Genomic DNA, 22,096 nt, shown 5'->3' with positions numbered 1-22,096 from the left:
ACAGGCCGTGGGCTTCGAAATAACTGCCAGGAAGGAGCTGTGTGTCTCCAGCGTGGCGTTCTGGCCTCTCCTGGGGGCCGCCACGGCCCCTGGGTGGGTGGAACCCGGCTGGTGCTGCCTGGCGGCCTCAGAGCGCAGAGGGAAAGCAAGTGGGGTGCCCGGCTCCACGTGTCTGGGACCATCCTAAAAATAAACCACCGTGTCCAAGCACACCGGTGGGGGCCTTGCTGCGCCGTCTCCCGTATGAATGAACAAAACTGCCATAGCCTCATTAGCAAAAACGATCTGAAACGCCGGAGGGGCAGTTGGTTCTGTTGGCTTATTCTGAGCAAAGCCTCTTCTGCCTTCTGCAAAAAGCAGCAAACACTGAAGGAGAACCTGCTCTGGGCTGGGCCCCAGGCTGGGCGCTGGGGACGCCTCGGGGCTGCCCGGCCAAGAGAGCAGTGAAGGGGGGCGGCGCAGTGCCCCAGGTTCCGTTCACACTGCCAAGAGCAGGGAACAGCTCGGGCAAAGGCCCTGTGGCCCGAGGCAGCAGAGAGACCGACAGACAGTGAGCAGAGCATGACGAGGCCAAACCCACCTGATCTTGAGACCCCAGACCCTAAATTCAAGCTCCGCGAGGCAAGCACAGAAAAGGACTGTGCCCTGTTCCTGGGGTGTGGCTAAGCCTTCCCCACGATGGCACTGGGCACTCAGGGTCAGGGTGGCCCCCACCCAGGGACAGTTCCCTGCTCAGCATCCTCAGCGGCACTAAGTTGGTAAAGGCCACCCCCGTCCTGGGTCTTCGGTGGAGCCTGGAGCCCGATCTCAGGACGGAGCTCCTGGGGCTGGACGTGCGCAGCTCCTGCCCAGGGTCGGAACACACACCCGCCGCTACACAAAGGTCAAGAGCAAGGGGCGGATGTGGCAGCTCCAGAGACTGCTTGGTGGCAGCTCCGACGGGGACCACAGCCACCCTGAGGGGTCCCCACCGGACCCCACCGGGCCCTGTGGCGCGGAGGGCGAGGCCAACAGGGGCACCCAGCTCGGACTGGCCGGGCTCCCAGGTGCTGCGCGGGCGCCATGACCCATGCGATGGGACCGACTGGCGGGTGGCCTGTGACACACTGAGACGGAGCCTGGCGCCTCGGAGGGGAGGGTGGGAAGGGCGGGACCGAGCTGGGGGGCCGCGGCGCACAACTCCTTACGTAACCGTCAGGGGCTCCAAACTCCAGGAAGCCGAGGCGCGAGTGTGGCGCGTCCACGAGGGCTTGGCCACGACGCAGACACAGGTGAAGGCAGAACAGCCGGCCGGGCAGCCTGGCGCGAATGGCTTTTGGGGGAGGGCCGCCCTTCGCCCCTCCAGTCTCCCCCGATCGGCCCCGAGGAAACCCCACCGAGGACGGCCGGACCGCGGGCCCCTGTCTGCCGGCGCCTGGCCCGGGAGCCCCACGCGGCTGCTTGCGCCTGGGGGTCCCCCTAAGCCACGCGCCGCCGGCGTGTGCTCACGGAGAGGAACGAGGCCAGGGCGCCCCACACATCCTGAAGAAACTATGACACAGCGCGTTTCCGTGCTGGCAGCACACGTGTGAACACACCCGAGCCCCTTCTCCCTGCCACTCGGCCTCCGATACATCGGAATTTCTATGATTCAAAGATCAGAACGCACGAGTTGCCGTGGTGACCCGAGCTGGCTGTCCAGGGCACCGGTGTTTGCAAGGGTCCCTCTGTGCCTGGGGGAGGGGCGCTCTGCCCCAGCGGCCTCCCCAGCGCCCGGCACCATCCGCACGCGGGGAGCGCCGTCCCCCACTCCGGGCAGCCCGGGCCTCCCCACCCCACGGCTCCCGAGCTGCCAGGGAGGCTGGCGGGGGGTTGTTTTTCTACAAAACCACCTTGTAAAATGGACGTCAGAAAAGCACCCACATTCCCATGTCCCCGCCAAGCAGCATGCAGCCCCCAGACCCACCGGAGTCTGGCTCCAGCCATTCCAGAACAGAAAGCTGGGTGCCGGGGCCACGCTCCCTGCTGCCATCCAGGGCCCTGATGGAGCCAGCCCTGCCGCCCGGACCCCAGCATGACGCTGTCATCAATGCAAAACCGGAGCCCAGACAGGCGGGCGGGCAGCCTCGCTCCCGCAAGACCACACGCCTGGAGCAGCTTGTTTACAGAAGCAGGTGCCGGTCTTACCGCCACCAGCCCTGGCGACTCGGGTCTCCGGACTTTGCCCTGTGGTCCCATCCGCCCGTCCGCTGGCAGCAGCTCAGAAGGAACAGAAAGCAGCAGACATGCCACCCGCTCCGGCCGCGACACAGGCTCTCAACCGCGACAGCGTCGGCCGCAGCACGACCCCCAGCGCCTCCCCAGGGCCGGGGCGAGCCCCGCAGCCCCCGCAGGCCGGCGCGCATCCCCCGGGCCCCGTCACATACCCTCCGCGCCCGGGGCGTACATCTCCCTCCTCCAGTCCCCGCGTCAGCCGCGCCGCGTGCCTGGCATGTCTTCTACAGCCTGTTTTTCTAAAGCCCTGTCACCCCACAAAACAACAGCCTCTCACTGCGCGTCCCCTGACACCGTCCCTGCCCGGCCAGCGGCACCAGCCGTGCCGGCGTCTGGAGCATCTGTGCCGCACGCAGGCTGCTCGGCACCAGCCCCCGACGCTGCCTCGCGGCTGCCGCAGGCACACGGCCTGCACCGCCCGGCCTGGCCCGGGTGCGGGATCCACCGAGACGCGCTACTCACAGGCTTTCTTCTCCTGCCTCCCGAGCCCAGCGCTTTACGCTCCGCCGGCGGCAGCCGTGCAAGGAGGCATTTTCCTTCCCTCTCGGGGGCCGACGCGGTGTCTGCTCGCCTCCGGACCCCCGACAATGGGCAGGGTGGGCCGAGCGCCAGGAGCAGATACCTAATGGCAGGCTGGCCACGCTGTCCCCCGCCTCTCACATCCCTGCCTCCTCATGTCTCCAGGCCCGGGTGGTACCGGCTCCCCTGGGAAGCTGTAGCCGGCAGCTGAGGCACAAACTAAAACACGGCATGGATGTCAAGGAGCTGACGTCACATGAAAACAAGCATCTCTGCATTAAAACGGTCCAGAAGGAGGACCCGGCGGGGCGGCAGCCAAACCAAGGGCAGGCTCTGGCTCAGCCTCGGAGATGCAGCATCCGGAGCGCAGCCCCGCCGAGCAGGGTCCCCGACCCGCCCACCCAGAGGGGCTCGGCAGTGGCGAGTGACCTCTGACCCGCGTCCCGAGGCTGTGAATGGCCTGGACACAGAGGCTGGGGGGCTCCGGGCAAGGAGGGGGAGGGGAGGAGAGGCCACGGCCAGTGGAGGCTGGGCCCAGCCTGAGGGCCAGGTGGCCTTGTGATGTCGCGGCTGTGTCCTGTGTGCCGAGGGGACGGTGGGCCCCAGGAGGGCAGGAACGGGGAAGGCCGAGCTTCCCAGGGCTGGGCTGGGAACGCACAGCCCCCAGCCTCAGGCAGGACCACAGGCGCGGTGCTGTGCCGGCTGTGGCCAGCCCCGTCTCCCCGGCAGACCCGGAGCCGCCGTCACCCGGCCAATCCAGGGACCCAGGCACCGCCGGCCAAGGGGAGCCAGCACTTTCCTCCGGTCACAAAAACACGGCCCAGCCTGGAACCCACTGGGCCCCTGCACCGACCCTGCGAGGGCCGCGCTTTGCACAGGGCCCACGTGGGCGTCACAAGAGGCCTGCGTGGCCCACTCCTCCAAGGACAGATGGCGCAGTCGGCGCGCTGGGGTGGGGGCTCTGGGGAAGGTGAGCGTCCTGCTCAGACCTCCAGCTCCGACCAGGTCAGCACCGACCGCACATTCTCGTTTTCTGTGTCCCGATGCCCTGGCGTCAGGGCCCTGCGGGCTAGGACTGCGCCTCGCTGAGAGACAGCAAAGGACTCGCCCCACAAGGAGCGTTTCCAACGCAGACACATGGCCGCACTCAGGACACCCCCTCCATGCCGTGGTCACACTCCGGGCCAATGTCCCCCACCTCAGTCGCCCCAGGATCTGGGCTAGGGACAGCCCTGCACCCACCCCGCTGCGCCAGCCTCGCCATGGAAACCATGAAGAAGGCTCTGCCCGAGTTCGCGGTTCCCTCTGCCCCCGCCCGGCCCCGTGTGGCATGGCCGCCCCCCACCCGGGACTGAGTAACACGCTCTCTCCTCAGCAGTGCCGTCCCCTGACCCGCTGGCCTTGCCACACCTGAGCACTAATAAAACCTGCATTTGAAACAGGCTCGTAAACCTGTGCTTATTGCATTCACAGTGTGGACTCCTGGCCAGAGCCCGGGGTTCAAACTCCAGCTCCTCAGCAGCTCATGTGGCCAGAAGTCACTTCTCCAAGGGCTGACCCGTCACGCAAAGGGCATTTCGTAAAATGTGAAACTCATAGGCCTACTTGGAAGTTTCCTTCCAGTAAGTGTCCTCTGAGTAGACGGTCCCAAACTCCGTCACTGAGAACGAGAGCTGGCAAACTGCAGAGCCTGGCGCTCTGGGCCAGCAAACCAGAATGGTTTGCACAATCTTAATGGGCTGAATAAAATAAAAAGAATAATAATATTTTTGGACACATGAAAAGTCTGTGAAACACGTACTTCAGCATCCACCCAGTATTACTGGGACCCGGCCGCACACCCTCAGTCAGGTGTCACCGCGCCCGCCTGCTTCTGCAATGTGACGGCCACAGTCACAGCAGGGACCACGCGGCCCACAGAGCGCAAGGCCTTTACAACTAGCCCTTTATAGAAAAAGTCTGCAGAGCCCTGACTGAGACATAAAGTCATAAAACAACGGAACCACCACGTCCACACTGGGCTTCCACAGGAGATTCGAGTCTGTCCTGGGTCCGGTGAAAAACCACACGCAAGACCAGCTTCACACCACGGCCACCGTCCCGCGGCCACCTTCTCTCTTCCCGTCCGCCCCGAAATACCCAGCTCTGCAGAACTCTAGAAAATTCAGGTTCAACTGGCAGATCACTAATTTTATTAGAAGTCTATTTAAGGCAGAAAACTGGCTTTTCCAGTTTGTTGTAAATAATTTAAGACAAAGCTGAATGAAACTGGATTTCTTATCAAACAATAGACAAACCTATAAATACCCGGGAACCGCAGGCGTTAAGCTAGTCCGAGAGGATTCCGTGGTAACCCACCCACACCTGGCGGATCCTCCACCAGCAGCCGCGTCGCAGGCCGCCTGCTCCGACGGGTCGGCCGGCGCCCCCACCCCGGAGCGCCAGCGGCTGGAACACACTGGGTGGGGGCAGCCCGGGGCAGGAGAGGCGCACGCTGGCCACACTGAGCACCTCGTGTGCTCCAGGAGCCCTTTCGCAGAGGGGGAAACTGAGGCACAGGGAGCCTAGTCCCACAGTGGGCTCACTGCTGAGCTGGCAGCAGCATGGCGCGGCCCCTCAAATGTCACACTCCGGCACCATCTGTCACTCCCCACACAGGCCGACGTGCCTCTGTCGTGTCCCGGGACCTGCTGTTCACACCCGAGACTGTGGAACCTTCTTTCCGCCAGAGCTGAGTGGAAACGGTGCTGGGCTGGCTCAGGGGCCGAGCAGGGGACACAGCTGGGGGCACAGGCAGCGGTCAAGGTGGGTCCAGGTGTCTCCCGGCCAAACCCCAGCGCCCCACCAGGCCCAGCGGGGAGGCTGGAGAGGCCCCAGCTCCTCGGGGGCCTGAGCTGTCATCCCCACCCCCACAGCGCCCTGGACGCTGTTCCAGGCCCCAGAACTCCCAGGGCCACCCCGGTGACCAACTGCAGCGGGGGGCGGGGGGGGGGGCTGCCCGCTCTGCCCTCCCCAGGGAGCAGACTGCAGCGGGGGCCTGGCCGGTCCCGGTGCCGTCTGTCCCGTGGGCAGGCTGGGGCCAGCGACCTCGCAGCACAGAGCAGCACCGGGTTTCTGACGATCCCAAGGGCACTGTCAGCTGTTAAGGCCGGACCTGCTGCTGCCCAGCCTGCCAGATTTGCATTTTCCCTGTGGAATTTCAGTACCCAGGAGGCCTGGCCCTGCAGCCAACTCGGCTCTGCCCCTTGGCCCCCGCTCGGGCACCCCCTCTACAGGGCGGGCACCCCAAGTCTCCACGGCAGGCTGGGGGGAGGCCGGTGGGGCCTGCTCCGGGCTGGGACCACCCTGTCCCCCAGGTGCCCCTGCCCAGGCCCAGGCCACCTGCCGAGAACTCCCAGAGTATCTAGGGGGAGACAGCAGAAACAACCCCACCCAGAGAGCCGAGGCTGCTGCCGGTAGTGTCCACCCTGACCTCCACGCAGCAGGCCCTGGCATCCAGCCAGCAGCACACACCTGACAGCCCACAGACCTCTCGTGGCGACCCCGTGTCAGGAGGGGGCCCTGCATCCCTGAACCCACCGCCCACAATCAGCCCCGGGGCCCCTCCCCACCCAGAGCTCTGCACAGAGACAACCCCCAAAGCTCTGCAGGGGCACCGGGCCCCCCTCGGCCACACCCCACCCCTGCTGACCCCTACCGCCAAGCATCACGAGAGGGTTTGACGAGACCTGGCACAGACCCCACCCAAAAAGTTCCAGGGGAGTCGGACTACCCACCCCCCGCCCCTCAGGAAGCTGAGGACAATCAGATGTTGGTGCAGCCAACTGCGGTGGGTTGAAGGTGACACGTCCACCTACTACCACGAGAGCCTGTGGACGTGGCCTTATTTGGGAAAAGGGTCTCAAGGCAACAGTGCCCTGGACCACCCAGGTGGGCTGTCACAGGTGCACACGCCGAGCACTGACAGCAGCGCCAGGAGCTGGGGAGGCGGGAAGGACTCGACTCAGAGGCGCCCTAGAGAATGAGCCCTGCCCAAGCCACGATCTCAGACTCGCAGCCACCAGGAGGTAAGAGAATCACGGTCTGCAGTCGAGCCTCACACGCCAATCAACACGCCAATCAACACGCCAATCAACACGCCAATCAACACGCCTCCTGGCATCCGGGACGGGCTGCCCAGCTCGGGTGGGTGCAGGCCCAGCACCCACCACCGTGACGTCCGCACCGAGACCGTTTCCTGTGCCGCTTTCTCCTCGTCCTGCAGGTCCACGAGAGGCGTGGACAACCCAGTTGGCCTGGACACAACCGGTCCTCACTGGGAGTCTCGGCTCCTGAGCCTGTCACTCGCTCAGCCCCCGACACCCCGGGCCCACCAGTGTCCACCCACAGGTGACAGGACAAGCCCACGGTGAATACTGCTCAGCTGTGAGAAGGAATGAGAAACGAACGGAGAGAAGACAAGAAGCAGAGGACAAAAGCCAGCTGCGTCTAACAGGCCGGCACAGCCGTGCCGGTCCCAAGGCCGTTCTCGGGACAGACCACGGGTCAGGCCGAGGGTCAGCGGTTTGAAAAGGCGGACGTCATACAAAGTGTCTCCTCCAACTACAATGAGATGGCGTTAGAAATCGGTAAGAGAAAGAAAACTGGAAAATTCACAAGTATATGGAAATTAAACACACTCAACCAACCAATGGACCAAAGTCAAAAATCTTTTGAAAAGTCAGAAAATACTTAGAGATGAATGAAAATGAAAACACAACATATCAAACTGTGGGACACGGAGGAAGCAGTGTGTGTCTGTGTTGCTGTAAAGGCTACACCTGAGGCTGGGTGACTTACAAAGAACAGAGGTTCATTGGGCTCACGGTTCCGCAGCCCGCGCAGGGAGGGCCGCAGGGAGCTGCCAATCCAGGCAGAAGGCGAAGGGGGGGGCAGGCGTCACATGGCGAGAGGGGGCAGGACAGGGAGGGGTGGTGCCAGACCCTCCAAACAGCCAGCTGTCCCAAGAACTGACAAAGTGAGACTCACCCATTATCACAGGGAGGCGTCAGGCCATTCATGAGCCCCCTGACCCCGTGACCCAGACACCTCCCACCAGCCCCACATTCTACACTAGGGATCCAATTTCAACATGAGAACGGGTGGAGACAAACATCCAAACCATATCGCAGTGCTAAAGAGGAAATGTATAGCAATAAACATTTACAATAAACAACACAAAAGGTCTCAAATTTACACCTCAAGGAACTAGAAAAAGAAGAGCAAACTAAGCTAGGTGCAGTGGCTCACACCTGTGATGCCAGCACTTTAGGAGGCCGGGGTGGGAGGATCACCTGTGGCCAGGAGTTCTAGACCAGCCTGGGCAAGAGCGAGACCCCGTCTCTACAAAAAATAGAAAAATTAGCCGGACGTGGTGGTGCACACCTGTAGTCTCAGCTACTCGGGAGGTTGAGGCAGGAGGATTGCCTGAGCCCAGGAGTTTGAGGTTGCCGTGAGCTATGATGATGATGATGCCACTGGACTCTACCCCAGCGACAGAGCAAGAACCTGTCTCCAAAAAAAAAAACAAAAAACACAAACCAAAGACTAAACCAAAAGCTAGTAGAAGGAACGAAATAATAAAGATTAGAACAGAAGGCCGGGCGCGGTGGCTCACGCCTGTAATCCTAGCACTCTGGGAGGCCGAGGTGGGCGGATCGTTTGAGCTCAGGAGTTCGAGACCAGCCTGAGCAAGAGCGAGACCCCACCTCTACTAAAAATAGAAAGAAATTATATGGACAGCTAAAAAAATATACATAGAAAAAATTAGCCGGGCATGGTGGCGCATGCCTGTAGTCCCAGCTACTCGGGAGGCTGAGACAGGAGGATCGCTTGAGCTCAGGAGTTTGAGGTTGCTGTGAGCTAGGCTGACGCCACGGCACTCACTCTAGCCTGGGCAACAGAGTGAGACTCTGTCTCAAAAAAAAAAAAAAAAAAAAGATTAGAACAGAGATTAAACATGAAAACAATAGGGAGAATCAATGAAACCAAAAGTTGGTTCTCTGAAAAGATCAGCAAAATTGACAAACCTTTTGCTAGATGGACTAAGGAAACAGAAAGAGAAAATTTAGCTTCTCTCTGCCCGTGTGGGCTGGACCTGCAGGACGACTCCCGAGAGTTCGTGGACCTTCTCCACTACCAACCAGACCATTGACGCCAAGGACCATGCGTCCAGCCAGACGACCTGGCCGAGGCTGGCAAGGCCAGGGCAGGTTTAACGGCCGTTTCAAACCCTTTGCGATCACAGGGCCTTTCGCAGGGCAGGTGAGTCAGACGACTCCGTTCTCCGACTGGCCGAGGCCAACTGCATCGTCTCAGAGACCTTCTGACTGGAGAGGATCATGGAGCATTTGTCACAAAAAAATAGTGAACCCCACAAAAAAGAGATGACTCAAATTACTGAAGTCAGAAATGAAAGTAGGGACACTATTACCGATTCCACATTTAAAAAGTTATGAGGGTATTAGGAACAATTGCACCAACAAACTGGATATGCTAGATGCAATGGAAAAGTCCTTAGTAACACAAAACCTACCAAGACTAAATCATGAAGCAATAGAAAAATTGGAATAGACCTATAACTAGTAAGGAGATTCAGTCAGTAATCAAAAATCTCCTTTGACCAAAAAAAAAAAAAAAAAAAAAAAAAAAAGCCCAGGACCTGATGCCTTCACAGGTAAATTCTACAAAAGATTAAAGAACTAACACCAATTTTTCTCAAACTCTTCAAAAAAATTGAAGAGGGAACCATTCCTAACTCACTCTACAAGGCCAGCATCACCCTGACTCCAAAGCCAGACAAAGACACCACAGGAAAACTACAGACCATTATTCCCTGTGAACATTGGTGCCAAAATCCTCAACAAAATACCAGTAAAACAAATCCAGCAGCTTATTAAAAAAATTATACACCATGACCACGTGGGATTTATTCCTGGGATGCAAACATAGTTCAATGTACGAAAACTGATCAACATAATACATCACATCAACATGAAGGGAAAAAAACCACACGAGCACCTCAACTGATGTAGAAAAGGTATTTGACAAAATTCAGAACACTTTCATGATAAAAACAATCAATAAACCAGGAAAAGAAGGAAACTACCTCGACATGATAACAGCCGTATGAAAAACCCACAGTAAACATCAACTCAACGGTGAAAACCTGAAAGCTTTTCCCTGAAGATCAGGACAAAGGCAGGGATGCTTGAACTTGCCACGTCTGTTCAACACGGCACTGGGATTCCAGCAGGAACAATTAGGCAGGGGGACAATGGCAGGATGGCTGGAGGCCAGGAGCTCCAGACCCGCCCGGCAACACAGCCAGACCTTGTCTCTATAAAAAATTTCAAAATTAGCCGGGGGTGGGGGGTGGGGGGTGCACACCTATAGTCTCAGCTACTTGGGAGGCTGAGGTGGGAGGATCACTTCAGCCCAGGAGTTCAAGGTCACAGCGACCTATAATGGGCTCACTGCACTCCAGCCTGGGTTACAGAGTGAGACCCTGTCTCTAAAAAAACCCCGCAAAAACAAAAAGGCAATCCATAGAATGGGAGAAAAGGCTTGCAAATCATATATCTGATAAGGGATTAATATTCGGAATAGAGAACTCTTAACATTCACCAACAAAAAAACAAACCACGCAATGCAAGAATGGACTAAGGACTCGAACAGATATTTCTCCAAAGACGACGTATAAACAAACAGCCAATAAGCACATGAAGACGCTCTGCACCACTAATCACTAGGGAAACGCAAACAAGACCACAGTGAGATACCACCTCAAACCCATCAGGATGGCTACTATTAAAAACAAAACAAACAAACAAAAAAACCCCAAAAAACCGAAACTAATGACTTTCAGTGAGGCAGTGGAGGCCTGGAACCCTTGCAAGCCGGTGGTGGGAATGTCAAATGGATACACCGTGGAAAACCACACAGCAGTTCTTTAAAAACAGAATTACCCACGATCCAGCAATCCCACCTCTGGGTCTACACCCAAAAGAACTGAAAGCGGGTCCCGAGAGAGCATTTACACACTGTGTGCACACACCGTCCCTCACAGCAGCTAAAGGCTGGAAGCAGCTCAGGTGTCCCTGGACAGGTGAGCGGACAAATGACATGTGGCCCGTCCACACCGTGGATTATTCAGCCTTAAAACGGAAGGGAATTCCGACACGCGCTGCGACACAGGCGAACCTTGGAGACCGCGTGGAGTGAGATGGGCCCAGCCGCAGAAGCACAAATACTGCAAGATTCCACGCGTGTCTGTCAAATCCGCGGGGACAGGAAGCAGAGGGTGGCGCCGGGGTGGGGGGTCCGTGTTTAGTGGGGACGGAGCTGCCGCTGGGAAATGAGAGTCTGGAGACAGGCGGTGGCGGCAGCTACACGCGGGTGGGTGTTGCAAAGCACCGGCTGCGCGTCTTAAAACGGTTAAGGTGGCAAATTTTACGTCGTGTGTATTTTACCAGAATAAAAACAACTGGAAAACGAGAGCTGAAGTGCGGACACGCTACAACACGGATGAGCCTCGGGGGACTGTGCGGGCGAAGGGAGACAGACACTGAAGGCACGTACCGTATGATCCTGCTCACGTGAAACGTCCAGACAGGCAAATCCACAGGGACAGACAATCGCTGGGTCCCAGGGCCGGGGGCAGCTGGGGTCGGGGTTTGCTTTCTGAGTACGTTCCGGAACTAGGCAGAGGTGGCGGCTGCACACAACGTGCATGGCACCGAACCGTCCACTTTAGAGCAGTTAAAATAGTACATTTTATGTGAAGTGTACTTCACAATTAAAAACAACAACCTACAAAACCAATTAAATTCAGATTGACCACATGAGTGGGACAGGCCCGGCAGCTGCCGTGACGTGTCCTACGGGGCACCACGTTCCTGCACACGTTCACCTGTGGCCCTGCACACCCGCCCCTCGGGCCCCTCTCGGGAACCCGCAGCTCTGGGCGCTGCTGCTTGAGGCCAAAAAAAGCCATGAGCACAAGTGCCCACGCAGGTGCCAAACTCACACGGTGTACCTGCACGTGGTGGCCATCGGGTGACCAGCACAGGTATGTCCTGTGCCTGAGATTGGCACCAGGATCAAACTGGGCGTGCACGACACCCGGGAGAACGCCAGCACTCACAGCGGCCCCGGCTGCCCAGGGACCCGCGCGAGCAGCGTGCCCTGTTTCCCACTCCCGACTGCGGCCGCCCTGCGCCCTGTGCACCGTCCAGCCAGGTGGACGTCAGAGCACGGAGCAGGGGACCCACAAGCGGGCCACCACTGTGCCACCACCCCGGGGTCCTCCCCAGGGCCTGCCTCCGACCTCCTTGGCAAAGGGCGCGTGGCGGCTCTGGCGGAATGTTCCCAGCAAGCCCGAGAGGTCTTGGGAGCCGGGGCCACCCTGCAGGCATCTCAAGGACCTACTCGTGAGCCCAAGGAGGTCCCTCCGCAAGGCTGAGCCACATTCTCTGCATTCCCACGGCAACACGGCGCCTCCCCAAACCACACCCCACGCTGACGCTCCGGCAGAGACCCCCACGTCCCATTCCTACACCGCAGAGGGGACCACGCTTCCCCACACGAGAAGGGAACAACATCTGCACAGGGAGAGGGCGGGGCCACGCACGGGGGCCGACCCCAGACCCCAGGCACAGCCGGGACGAGACACGGACCTGCTGTGGCCCCTGGGCGGCGGGGGATGCGGGTCTGGGACGGCTGCCGGTCAGCATCCCTGGTGCTGGGCACAAGGTGGGCAGATAAACAGTCTTGTCACCACAGTCCAAAGTCACCTAGGTGGCAAGTAAGCACCACCCACGGGTCCCCTCCTACCGACAGCGGCGTGAGGGTCGTGGAGGGCGCAGGGTGGACCTGGGGGAACCTGTCTCATGGCTTGTTTTTATGTACCCATGAGGACGCGTAAGCTGTCACTGCACACCACGGCCCTTTCACGGCACACAGCCCTTTCCGTGGAACCCGGGCACCCCGGGGGCAGGGACCCCGAGAGCAGGACCACATCCGGGAACGTCATGCCAGGAGCAGCTCCGCAGGGGAGGGAGGCCCGGAACCGTGTGCCGGCCACCTGCCGGGGCTCCTTACCACCTGCCGGGGCTCCTTACCAGCTGCCGGGGGCTCCTGCGGGTGGGTTTCCACGTCACGGGGTCTGCACCCACCTGGCCCCTGTGAGCCTCTCCGGCACCCCCCACACGACCCCACCTGTAATCTCCCTTGGCCACCCCTGCAGCTGCCAAACCGGCTCCCCGTCCCACCGAAGCAGAACCCCCATGGGCCAAACAGCTTCTGCTCCTCGGCCACAGCGGCCTGTCTGGCCTCCGCCCCTTCAGCGCGGCCGCCCAGAAAGTTCCTACCCCAGGGGACCCACTGCCTCCTCCCTACCTTCTCAACACGGCTCTGAACCCGCACCCAGCCAGCCGCCCACCCACCTCTGGCTTCAGCTACCAGCACCTGACACTATGGAGCCTACCGACGGGCTCACTGTCACCTCCCTCCCTAGGACACACCAGGGCTCCCCCTTTCCCAGGCACGGAGAGGCATGGCCAGGGCTGGATGAAGGGGGCGTCCCCTGTGCCCCTCACGTTCTCCCTGTCCTGCCCGCCGGCCACAGCCACGCCCCCTGCTCCACCCTCCCAGGACTCCTCACTCCAGACGTTTCTGCAGCCTCACTGGCCGCTGCTCCAGGCCCTGATCTCTGGGTGGCCCCGGGACCAGGAGCCCCAGCACCACTCAGTGACTCGGAAAACCCCCAGCTCCTCTGCGCTAAGCGCTGCCAAATCTGTCTTCAGCCTTGGGTTTGTCCTCTACATCCGAGACTCACACCCCAACTGTCCCCTCGACCTCTTCACTGGGTGACGGCGGTGGCTCAGATGCCACGCGAGTCTGCTCCCACCCCAACTCCCGCCCGGCCCAGGCTACCACCAGCGCCAGCGGCCAGCCCGAGGGTCCTGACCCGGCAGCATGAGGCCGGCCTGGAGTGCACCTGGGGGCTGGATTGGGGTCCCCTGCCCAAAGGGGACTGAGCCCAGTGCCCAGAACTGGACGCACGGCTGACTCGGTCCAGGAGCTCCGGCCACCACCACAGAGATGGGGCACGGAGCCCAGGGCAGCGCAGGGCTGGGGGTCGGTGTGGAATCTCACCAGGCCACAGCCCAGGGACGCTCCACCCCCAGAATGGCTTGAGGCAAAACTGCCCCTGCCTGCAGGGGTCCGGCAGCCTCCAGGACGCAGTCAGAGGCTTCCCCCGAACCCACCTCCCGCAAGACTTCTTTCCCTGCCTCTCCTGCCCACGAGGCCACATGAACGTGAACAGGACGCCTCCACCTCCGCCCTGGGGCCGGTGCGGACCAGGGAGGGGCAGGTGACCAGGGCCAGGGGTGGCTGTGAGCCGAGGCAGACGTGCACGGGCACCATTCAGCCATCCCTGCCTGGCCTGGCCCTCCTGGGGACAGACTGGGGCTCTCCTGGGCTTTTGGTTACGCCGCCAAGTACCCGAGTGAGCTCCCTCCCCGGAGCAGCAATCGGGCCAGGCTGGACGACACACGGGAAACGTCCGAGGGCAGCGGCCACAGTGAAAACCCCGCGCGAGGTCACAACGGCTGCTCACGCTGACTTTAGACTCCTCACGCCCCCACAGAGCGCCATCGTCACCATCTCAACGGATGGACAGTCCCACCGCGTCACGTGAGACCCCAGCGAGAGCAGGGCCTCAGTACTCACTGTCTTCTCCTGGACAGGGCATGCCCGGCTGCTCAGGGATGCTCGGGAACACTGCACGGGAGGAGAGAGGGCGAGAGTCAGTGCCGCGCACGCAGCCGCCGCCTGACAGCCTCTCGCGGGCGGGCGACCAGACACGCTCGCCACTCACGCAGCACCGGCAAGGCCGCCGGGGACCTGCGCTTGGGCAACGCTCGTTGGGGCAAAACCTTGGAAACTGAGGAAGAACTGCAATTACTCTGCACTAGACTCCATTTCTTTATACTCAAGACAGAACTCAAATATTTTAACGTATATTCCAAGCTTCCACGATAAATATTAAAACAGAAGCTTAAAAAGTATTGAAATTTAGCTAAAACAAACTTTCTTCATCTAGAAAATAAAGTGGATTTTTCAAGCACCATAGCTTTCAATGCAGAGAGGAACATAAACGTGCTGACCACCACCACAAGCAAAGTGGACCAGGCTGGGCTTCAAACTGAAAACCACGTTGATGTAAAGGGCTATAAAAACTAAGTCTTTTAACCAACCGGCCCAGTGTTAGGGAGGATGGCGGATTCAGCAGAAACCGTGGGCAGTTTTGAGCTTGAGCTTTGGTCCCATCTCTTGGGCTTGTGGTCCATGGCAAGACCCCCGGCAGAGAGCCCAGGCTGTACCACAAGTGGGCACAGACGTGGCTGGCCGGCCACAGCTGCTGGAACCTCACTCTCGGGCCCCCTAGAAATGCTGCAGCAACTCAAAAAGTGTTGGGGAGCACAGCCTAAAATGTCCAACCTAAAGACAAAAATGGAGTGCTCACAATTAACATCTCCTGCGACTCAATTCGTAACCTGGCTCTGAACGGAGCCAGCGAGGACAGCCGAGAGCCTGGAGATGGGCGGGGGCCGTCCCCCACCCTGTGGGCCCTGGACCAGCCGCTGGACCCTCCGAGCACCGTAAAAGGTGGAGCCCGGTGGGCAAGCCCAGCTCCTGGGGCAGGAGTGGGGAGGCTCCCCAGGGAATGAGGACGGCCAGAACGCCGTGTCCGTGTCCGGTGGGGGAGAACAGACCTCCACCACGCCGGCTTATGAACGCTTTGCCAGCAAGAGCACTTGTCATCTGGGTTAATAAAATGTCAGAGAGAAAAAACAGACCCACGTGGCATCCCATTCCACATCCTTCCAGTCCCCCGGTGGTCTGGCAAAGGTGCCCACAGCCTGGGAGCCCAGAGCGCCCTCCGCAGCCCGCCCGCCGTCACTGACCGTGGATGATGAGCCCTTCGTCCCTGCGCCGACAGGCCAGGCGGAAAGCCTCCTCCAGCTCCATCTGGGAAGACACGGTGCAAGGGTCACCTGGGCAGGGAGGAGACAGTGCTCAGCACCAAGGGCTCAGGCCAGGTCTGCACGGTGCACTAGGCACGTGCCACGGTGACGGGCCAGAGGACGGCCACCCAGCCCACAGGGCCCACGTCAGAAAGATCAGTCCCTAGAGGGGAAACCAGCCCACCCTCAGCTCCGAGAGCCACTGAAAGAGCAAACCCTGCACAAGACCAAGAACGGCCCCTCGGCCAGTCCTGGGCTAAAGGGAAAGTCCTTGCCCTCCACTGCAGACAGAACGCGGAAACGCACAGAATCCTGGGCCACGAGGCCCTGCCCACGCCACCGCATCCCCCACTGACAGCTGCGTCAGTCACGGGGTGAAAGGGTCTCTCTGGACTGTCTCCCAACCCCCCCAGTTTTCTAGGATGTGGGTCTGACTGGGAAAGAGGGGTGGGGGGGGAGAGAGGGGGGAGGGGAGGGGTGGGGAGGGGGTGGGGAGGGGTGGAGAGGGGTGGGGAGGGGAGGAGAGGGGAGGGGAGGGGAGGGGAGGGGAGGGGAGGGGTGCTGCAGGCCGGGCTGCACCTGCCCTCCCCACTCCCCCTGAGAAAACGAAGAGCTCATCCTCCCAAACCCCCTACCAGAAAAGCCCAGGATCTGAGCAGGGAAGGTTAGGCCAGGAGAGAAGCGCCCACCCACGGTCGGGGCAGGGAGACCCCCTTGTGCCCTCTCCCCGGGTTCAAGACCAGAGCCACCACGTGGTGGGGACGGCCCCTTCCAAGGGTGTCTCACTGGCACCCTCCCGCTCCCAGCCTGGTTTCTATTCAAGCACTTGCAGCCAAGCTCCTTCCAAACGTCCCTGCTGGGGCAGTCGGCTCTACCGAGTTTGATCCCGTGGTTTTAAGTCTCCCCACGTTAGAGGCTGAGCACGCTGCGCACGGAGGCCGCGGCGCAGGGCTGCACGGGCGCGCGGCTACCTTCGCTGTCCACCCACTTGAGGGTGAGCGGGTGGTGCGGGTGCAGCCGGCACATGTCCCTCACTTCCTCGCAGAGCTCGTCGAAGGTGGTGGCGGCGTCCACACTGGTGATGAAGATGTCCCTGGGTGAGGAGGACACGATGTCTGTCACCACGGGGCACATTTGAATCAAATTATCGATTAATCAAATCATTGATTAGATAAGTGAAACTTTTCTCAAAGACAGTATGACAGGCCCCCCCGACCCCAAGCACACAAAATAGAACCACTGACCACAGCTTTTAAAAGCCACCACCAGGAGCTCCTTGTGTGGAGAAGAAAGCTCAACCCGGGGTGGGACACCAGGTCGACACATCGCAAGAGAAAGTGCCCGCCGGTGGGGAGCCAGGCACCAGGTGCAAGCTCTGCCCAGGTGACTGGGCGTGTCACGCCCCGTCTGCTCAAGCCCACGGTTCATTAAGGTAAAGAACCCAGCAAACCTCCCCCGGCCTTGACGGTGCCAGCGGTGGATGCGGTCATGGAAGCGAGGCCTGCGAGACCTCCGAGCAGGGGCGACGCGGGGACAGCGCTGTCTCAGCCCTCTGGGGACACTGTGCCGTCCCCAGTGCAGCCGGAGCACAATTCCAGACGTGGCTTTTGGAAAACCAGTTCTCAGAATGTCACAGCCTTTCATCTTCTCATCCAAAAATGGGACTTGAACCTTGACAGCCGGAGACAGCTCCGGGACCCCCAGTCCCATCTGGGGCCTGGCCCTTCACCAGTGAAGGGGGACCCTGAGGACCCCCAAACCAAGAAGCTGGTCCCTCCGTGGAGAGAAAGGACGAACTCAAGGCCCAACGCATTTTTACAAAAGCTCTGGGCAGGAATCACAGCCTCGCCAAACGCACTGACATTTCAGGGAAAATGTGCAGTTATTTGACACCCATGGGAGTGCAGGGCCCATAAAAAGAAAGCTGAACACTCTGAATGGCCCATGGCAGTGACACAGGCTGCTCCGTGTGACGCCGCCGGGCTCCCCGTCCAGGTATCCAACTCCATCAGACCAGTTTCAACACACAAAGTCTTTGTCCCAAGACAATAAATCCAGAGCCCCCAGAACTCAGGGTCTGCCCACCGGCCCGCCAGGCAACCAGCACAGCAGCCGTGAGCCCACTCACTCACCCCGGCCCACCAGCCTGGGCGCTGGGGGAGACACCTCCAGCCACCCACCCCTTCCTGCTGGGACTGGCCACCCTGCACCTGCCCCTGGGCCCCAAGCTCTCCACAGGGACTACCCCACCTTGTCTTCACCACAGCACCATGGTTGATGGGGAAACTGAGGCACAGAGGGGCTGCATGGCTACTCAGTGGGAGCTCCAGAGACCAAGACCCCATCCCCATCCCCCGCCACCCGGGGGTCACACGAAGCTGATGTCCTCACTGCCCGATACACTTGCTGCCTGACCCGCACCCACCAGTCCTGCCACCGGAAACTCCAGAATGGGGTCTGCCTTCCCTTCACCTTTGACCTCTTCCTGCCCCGTGCCCCGCCCCCCTGCAGTCCTGCCCCCAAGTGGAAGCTATTGTTTCCCCCCCAATTTCAGGGCCTAGAGGCCAGGTGGGCAGCTCCTGTAAGACCCCAGGGCAGTGGCAGTGCGGGGCCACCCCCACAGCTCCTATCCACCTGACCACCACCCCAATCCCGTCCCAATCCCGAATCAAGCAGCCCCCAAGCCCCGCGGGCAGGACTCCTACTCGGGACACAGCCCTGGGCAGGGGCATCTAGGCTGCCAGTCCTCAATGGCCGGCACGAGCCAGCACCTGGCTGGACCACCCCTCCTGGACCCCTGCCCTGGGCTTTGCCCACGGCAGGTTCTCTGGAACAAAAGCCTGAGGGGGGATGGGAAGAGCCAGCACCAGTTTTATCTGTGATCTTAGGAAAGTGGGCGTCTGGATTCAGCCAGGGAGAGCAGGGTCTGCAAACCTGGCCTGCATAACCCGAGACCCCCTCAAGGCACAGGTGCCTCAGGACCCCTCCTGGATTCTCGGGCAACTGGGGCAGGGCAAGAACCTCATCTCAAGCCCACTGAGGGCCCTGGGGGACGGGCAAAGGTGACGGGGTGGCCATCGCCCATGGGGGTGACTGGAGGACCCCCCTTTTTTGAGACTAGTCTTCAGCGTGTCCAGGCCTCAGCTGAATGGCCACCTCCCTCTGGGCAGCGGTGTCTCATGCCAGGCCAGGGACAGAACTCCTGGGGCTCTCAACCACCAGGCGCACATTTTGACAGATGCTTCCCGGGCCGGTGTGACTGCCCAGTGTCACTGCCCTCTCGCCTGAGTCTCCTGGGAGGGGCCAGCGCAGGGGAGCTTCAGGAAAAGCCTGTGCCAGGAGGGGGTGGGTGAGGGGGGCACCCTCTTCAGGTCCAGGCAGGAAGGAGCAGGGATGGGGGAGGGGAGGCAGGAGGATGGGGAGAAAGAATGGGAGAGGGAAGGGAGGACTGGGAAGAGGAGGGAAAAGAGGAAAAGTGGGAGGAAAGGCGGGGAGGAGATGGAGCGGGAAGGAAGAGGAAGGAGCGGGCGGTGGGGAGGAGGGCTCAGTGGTGGGGAGGAGGGCTCAGTGGTGGGGAGGAGGAGGGCTCAGTGGGGGGGGAGGCCTCAGTGGTGGGGAGGAGGAGGGCCCTCTGGGGAGGAGGAGGGCCCTCTGGGGAGGAGGGCTTGGTCTTATCAGCCCAGGAAACCAGAGTCAACAGGTTGAATTTCACCGGCTGTAACCAAAGTGCTCCCCAGGGGCCAAAGTGAGGGGAGGGGCTGGCTCAGCCTGGGACAGTCCACCACCCTGGGTCCCTGCCCAGCCCTGAGGCCCTCTGGGTGTGGACTTCCTCTCATTAGGGTCACCCCCACTTCCCACATCATCACACTTTGGCCAGGACCTCGATGACACTTCAGCAGTTTGAACCTGTGGACGTCCAGGGCAGAGGACAGGACTGCCCGACCTCCTTGGGTGTAGCTGGCGGTCAGTCCTGCAGAAATGACCCCACCAGCACCACACCCTGGGCGGCTCCCGGGTGCACACAGGGCTGGGGGGTGATGGAGGGGACTGTCCCAAGGAGGGGACAACTGTCTCCCCAACAAACCCCAGGGCCAAGCAGCCCCTGGGGCCTGAGCAGAAGGCCAGGCTCACTCCAAGGTCAGGACCTGAACCCTCAGTGTCACAGAGCACAACAGACGACCCCCAGGGCACTGCCCAGGAGGGGACCTGGCCTTGGAAGATGCCACCTGCCCCTGCTGCCTGTCCCTGCCTCGGAAGCCAAGGACGTGCCAGGTGAGAAGCACCTTTTGAGTGAGCACCCAAGGAATGCCCAGTTCGACCGCTCCCCTCCCGCTCCGCAGCGGTGACGACCCTCTCACCGACGCGAGTTCAGGCCCCTGGACTCAGAACACCGGTGGCTGGAAGAAGGAACCCGCCGTCGCCACCACCCGCGCCTCGCCGAAGGCGCCCCGCCGCCTGGGTGCCGCTCCCGCACCCCGCCAGGGCCTCCCCGTGGCCACAGCCGAGGGTCTGGAGCCTCGGACCCGCCAGCAGCTCCGCGCCGCCGCCCTGGGAGGTGCCGCCTGTCCCGCGGCGCGGCGGGTGCGGCGCGGAGGGAGCCTGCGGGCCCGTTTCCGAAAACTCGCGTCCCCCAGCGAGCCTCGCACGGACCCCTATCCGCACAGCCGGGCGCGCGCCCGGCCCCACCGGGTCTTTGGGCTTTTCCTCAGCTGAGACCTCTTGCCGGGTAAATTGAGAAAAGTTTAGAAAACCCCCCTTTTAAAAACCTGCCAGAAGTTTCCAATTTGTTGAAAACTTTCAGTCCTTACAGGTTTGGGGCCTTAACTCCCCTCGCCCTCTCTGCAGTGAAAATGCGAACGACGGTGACCCGCGCGGAGGAGCGCGCAGCGACGCCGCCCCCCGCGCCCGCGCCGCGGGTCCTGGCCGGCAAGTCCCAGCCCAGGAAACCAGTAGCCACAGCTGACCCGGGGCAAGGGAACCCGGTGGCCGCCCGCGCCCGCGCGCTCCGAGCTGGGCCCGGCCGAACCCGCGGGTGACGTTCAAGGGCGCCCAGAGCGCCCGCGTTGCCCAGGTCGCCTCTCGGCGCTGGCGGCCGGGACCTCCCGGGACGGCCCCGGGCCCGGCGGGACCTGGCTGTCCCCTCCCTCCCGCGCCCGGGCCCTGAGCCCGTGCCGCGTCCAAGCGGCCCCGACGGCCCGAGCGGTCCGGCTGCTCCCCGCGCCAGGCCGGGCCTGGGCGCCCCGGGCCCGCCGTCGGCGCGCGCTCACCCGCTGTAGTGCGCCTTCAGGCGGACGCGGCCGCCGCTCCCGTCCATGCTGGGGCCCGTCCTGCTGGGCATGGCGCGCCGGGCGCTCGGCCGCTGCGGGGCCCCGGCGGGGCGGGGGCGCCAGGTGCGGCCGACGGCGGAACGCGGAACGGGGCGCGGCGCGGGGCCACCCGGCCGACTCCGCGGAACTTGGGCGCGGGCGCGCGGGCGGCGGGCGGGGGGCGGTGTCCGAACATGGCCGCCAGCGGCGGGGGGGGCGGTCCCGCGCGGGGGCGGTGGCACCTGCGGCCAATGAGGGCGAGGCGGGCGGTCACCTGGGCCAATCCTCGGGGGACCCCGGGCCACGGCCCAATGGCGCGGCGCGGGCCGGACACCTGCCGGGCGGGGCGCGGCCCACCTGCGGCCAATGGGCGCGCGCGGGCGGGTCGGGCCCGGAGTCGGGCTGGGGCGGCGGCCCCGGCAACTTGTTGGAGGCAGGAGTTCTCCGCCCGCGCGGACCGCCTGGACCGGACTCCCGTCCGCGCCACCGAGCCCCGGGCGACCCCGGCGAGCGCGAGCCCGAGGGCGGCTGGACTAGCGAACCGGGCGTGGGCGCCGGTGACCCGGGGCGGGGGACGCGGCTGGGGGAGCTCCGCCGCCCCGGGGTCCCCGACCGCGGCCGGACCGCGTGCCCCGCGCGGGGCCGTGTTACAGACGCGGAGATTGAGGCTCCGAGGAGCGAAGTAGCCGGCCGGGGTCGCGGGGCCCGTACCCTGCCGCTCTGGGAAGGGCGGTCCACATTCGCCGGCCGGGTCCCTTTACTAAAGTTCACTCCTCCGCCCAGGACAAAGACACTGCCTGGCCGGGTCGCCATGACCTTCATTTCTGAAGCCACAACCTCTCTGGGCTGGACTGACTCGGTGGCCCATGATGTGGGCAGTCACCTTCCAACACCACCCATCACCCCTGCTCAGGTCCCTGCATCCTGCGCCTTCCCCTTAAGCGA

At 61.9% G+C, this 22,096-nt stretch overlaps 1 protein-coding gene across 2 annotated transcripts in view; it reads right to left on the bottom strand.

Annotated features, from left to right (window-relative positions):
- Positions 1–21,267, bottom strand: part of PRKCZ (protein kinase C zeta) — an 85,768-nt gene extending 64,501 nt beyond the window's left edge. Inside the window, exons 1-4 of one of the 2 annotated variants that reach the window (XM_069464697.1) lie at positions 21,113–21,267; positions 16,817–16,938; positions 15,786–15,875; positions 14,548–14,598 (exon numbers count right to left, since the gene is read on the bottom strand). In XM_069464697.1, coding sequence (XP_069320798.1) covers positions 14,548–14,598; positions 15,786–15,875; positions 16,817–16,938; positions 21,113–21,183 — 334 coding nt within the window. In that variant the 5' untranslated portion in view covers positions 21,184–21,267. Of the gene's footprint in view, positions 1–2,715; positions 2,982–14,547; positions 14,599–15,785; positions 15,876–16,816; positions 16,939–21,112 lie in introns of those variants that run through there. The other variant, XM_069464699.1, reaches the window with a different exon arrangement.
- Positions 21,268–22,096: the final 829 nt, after the last annotated feature.

Source organism: Eulemur rufifrons, unplaced genomic scaffold (genome assembly GCF_041146395.1).
Source record: "Eulemur rufifrons isolate Redbay unplaced genomic scaffold, OSU_ERuf_1 scaffold_84, whole genome shotgun sequence".
NCBI lineage: Eukaryota > Metazoa > Chordata > Mammalia > Primates > Lemuridae > Eulemur > Eulemur rufifrons.
Note: the sequence above shows the minus strand (reverse complement) of the source record. Positions and strands in the feature narration are given on the sequence as shown.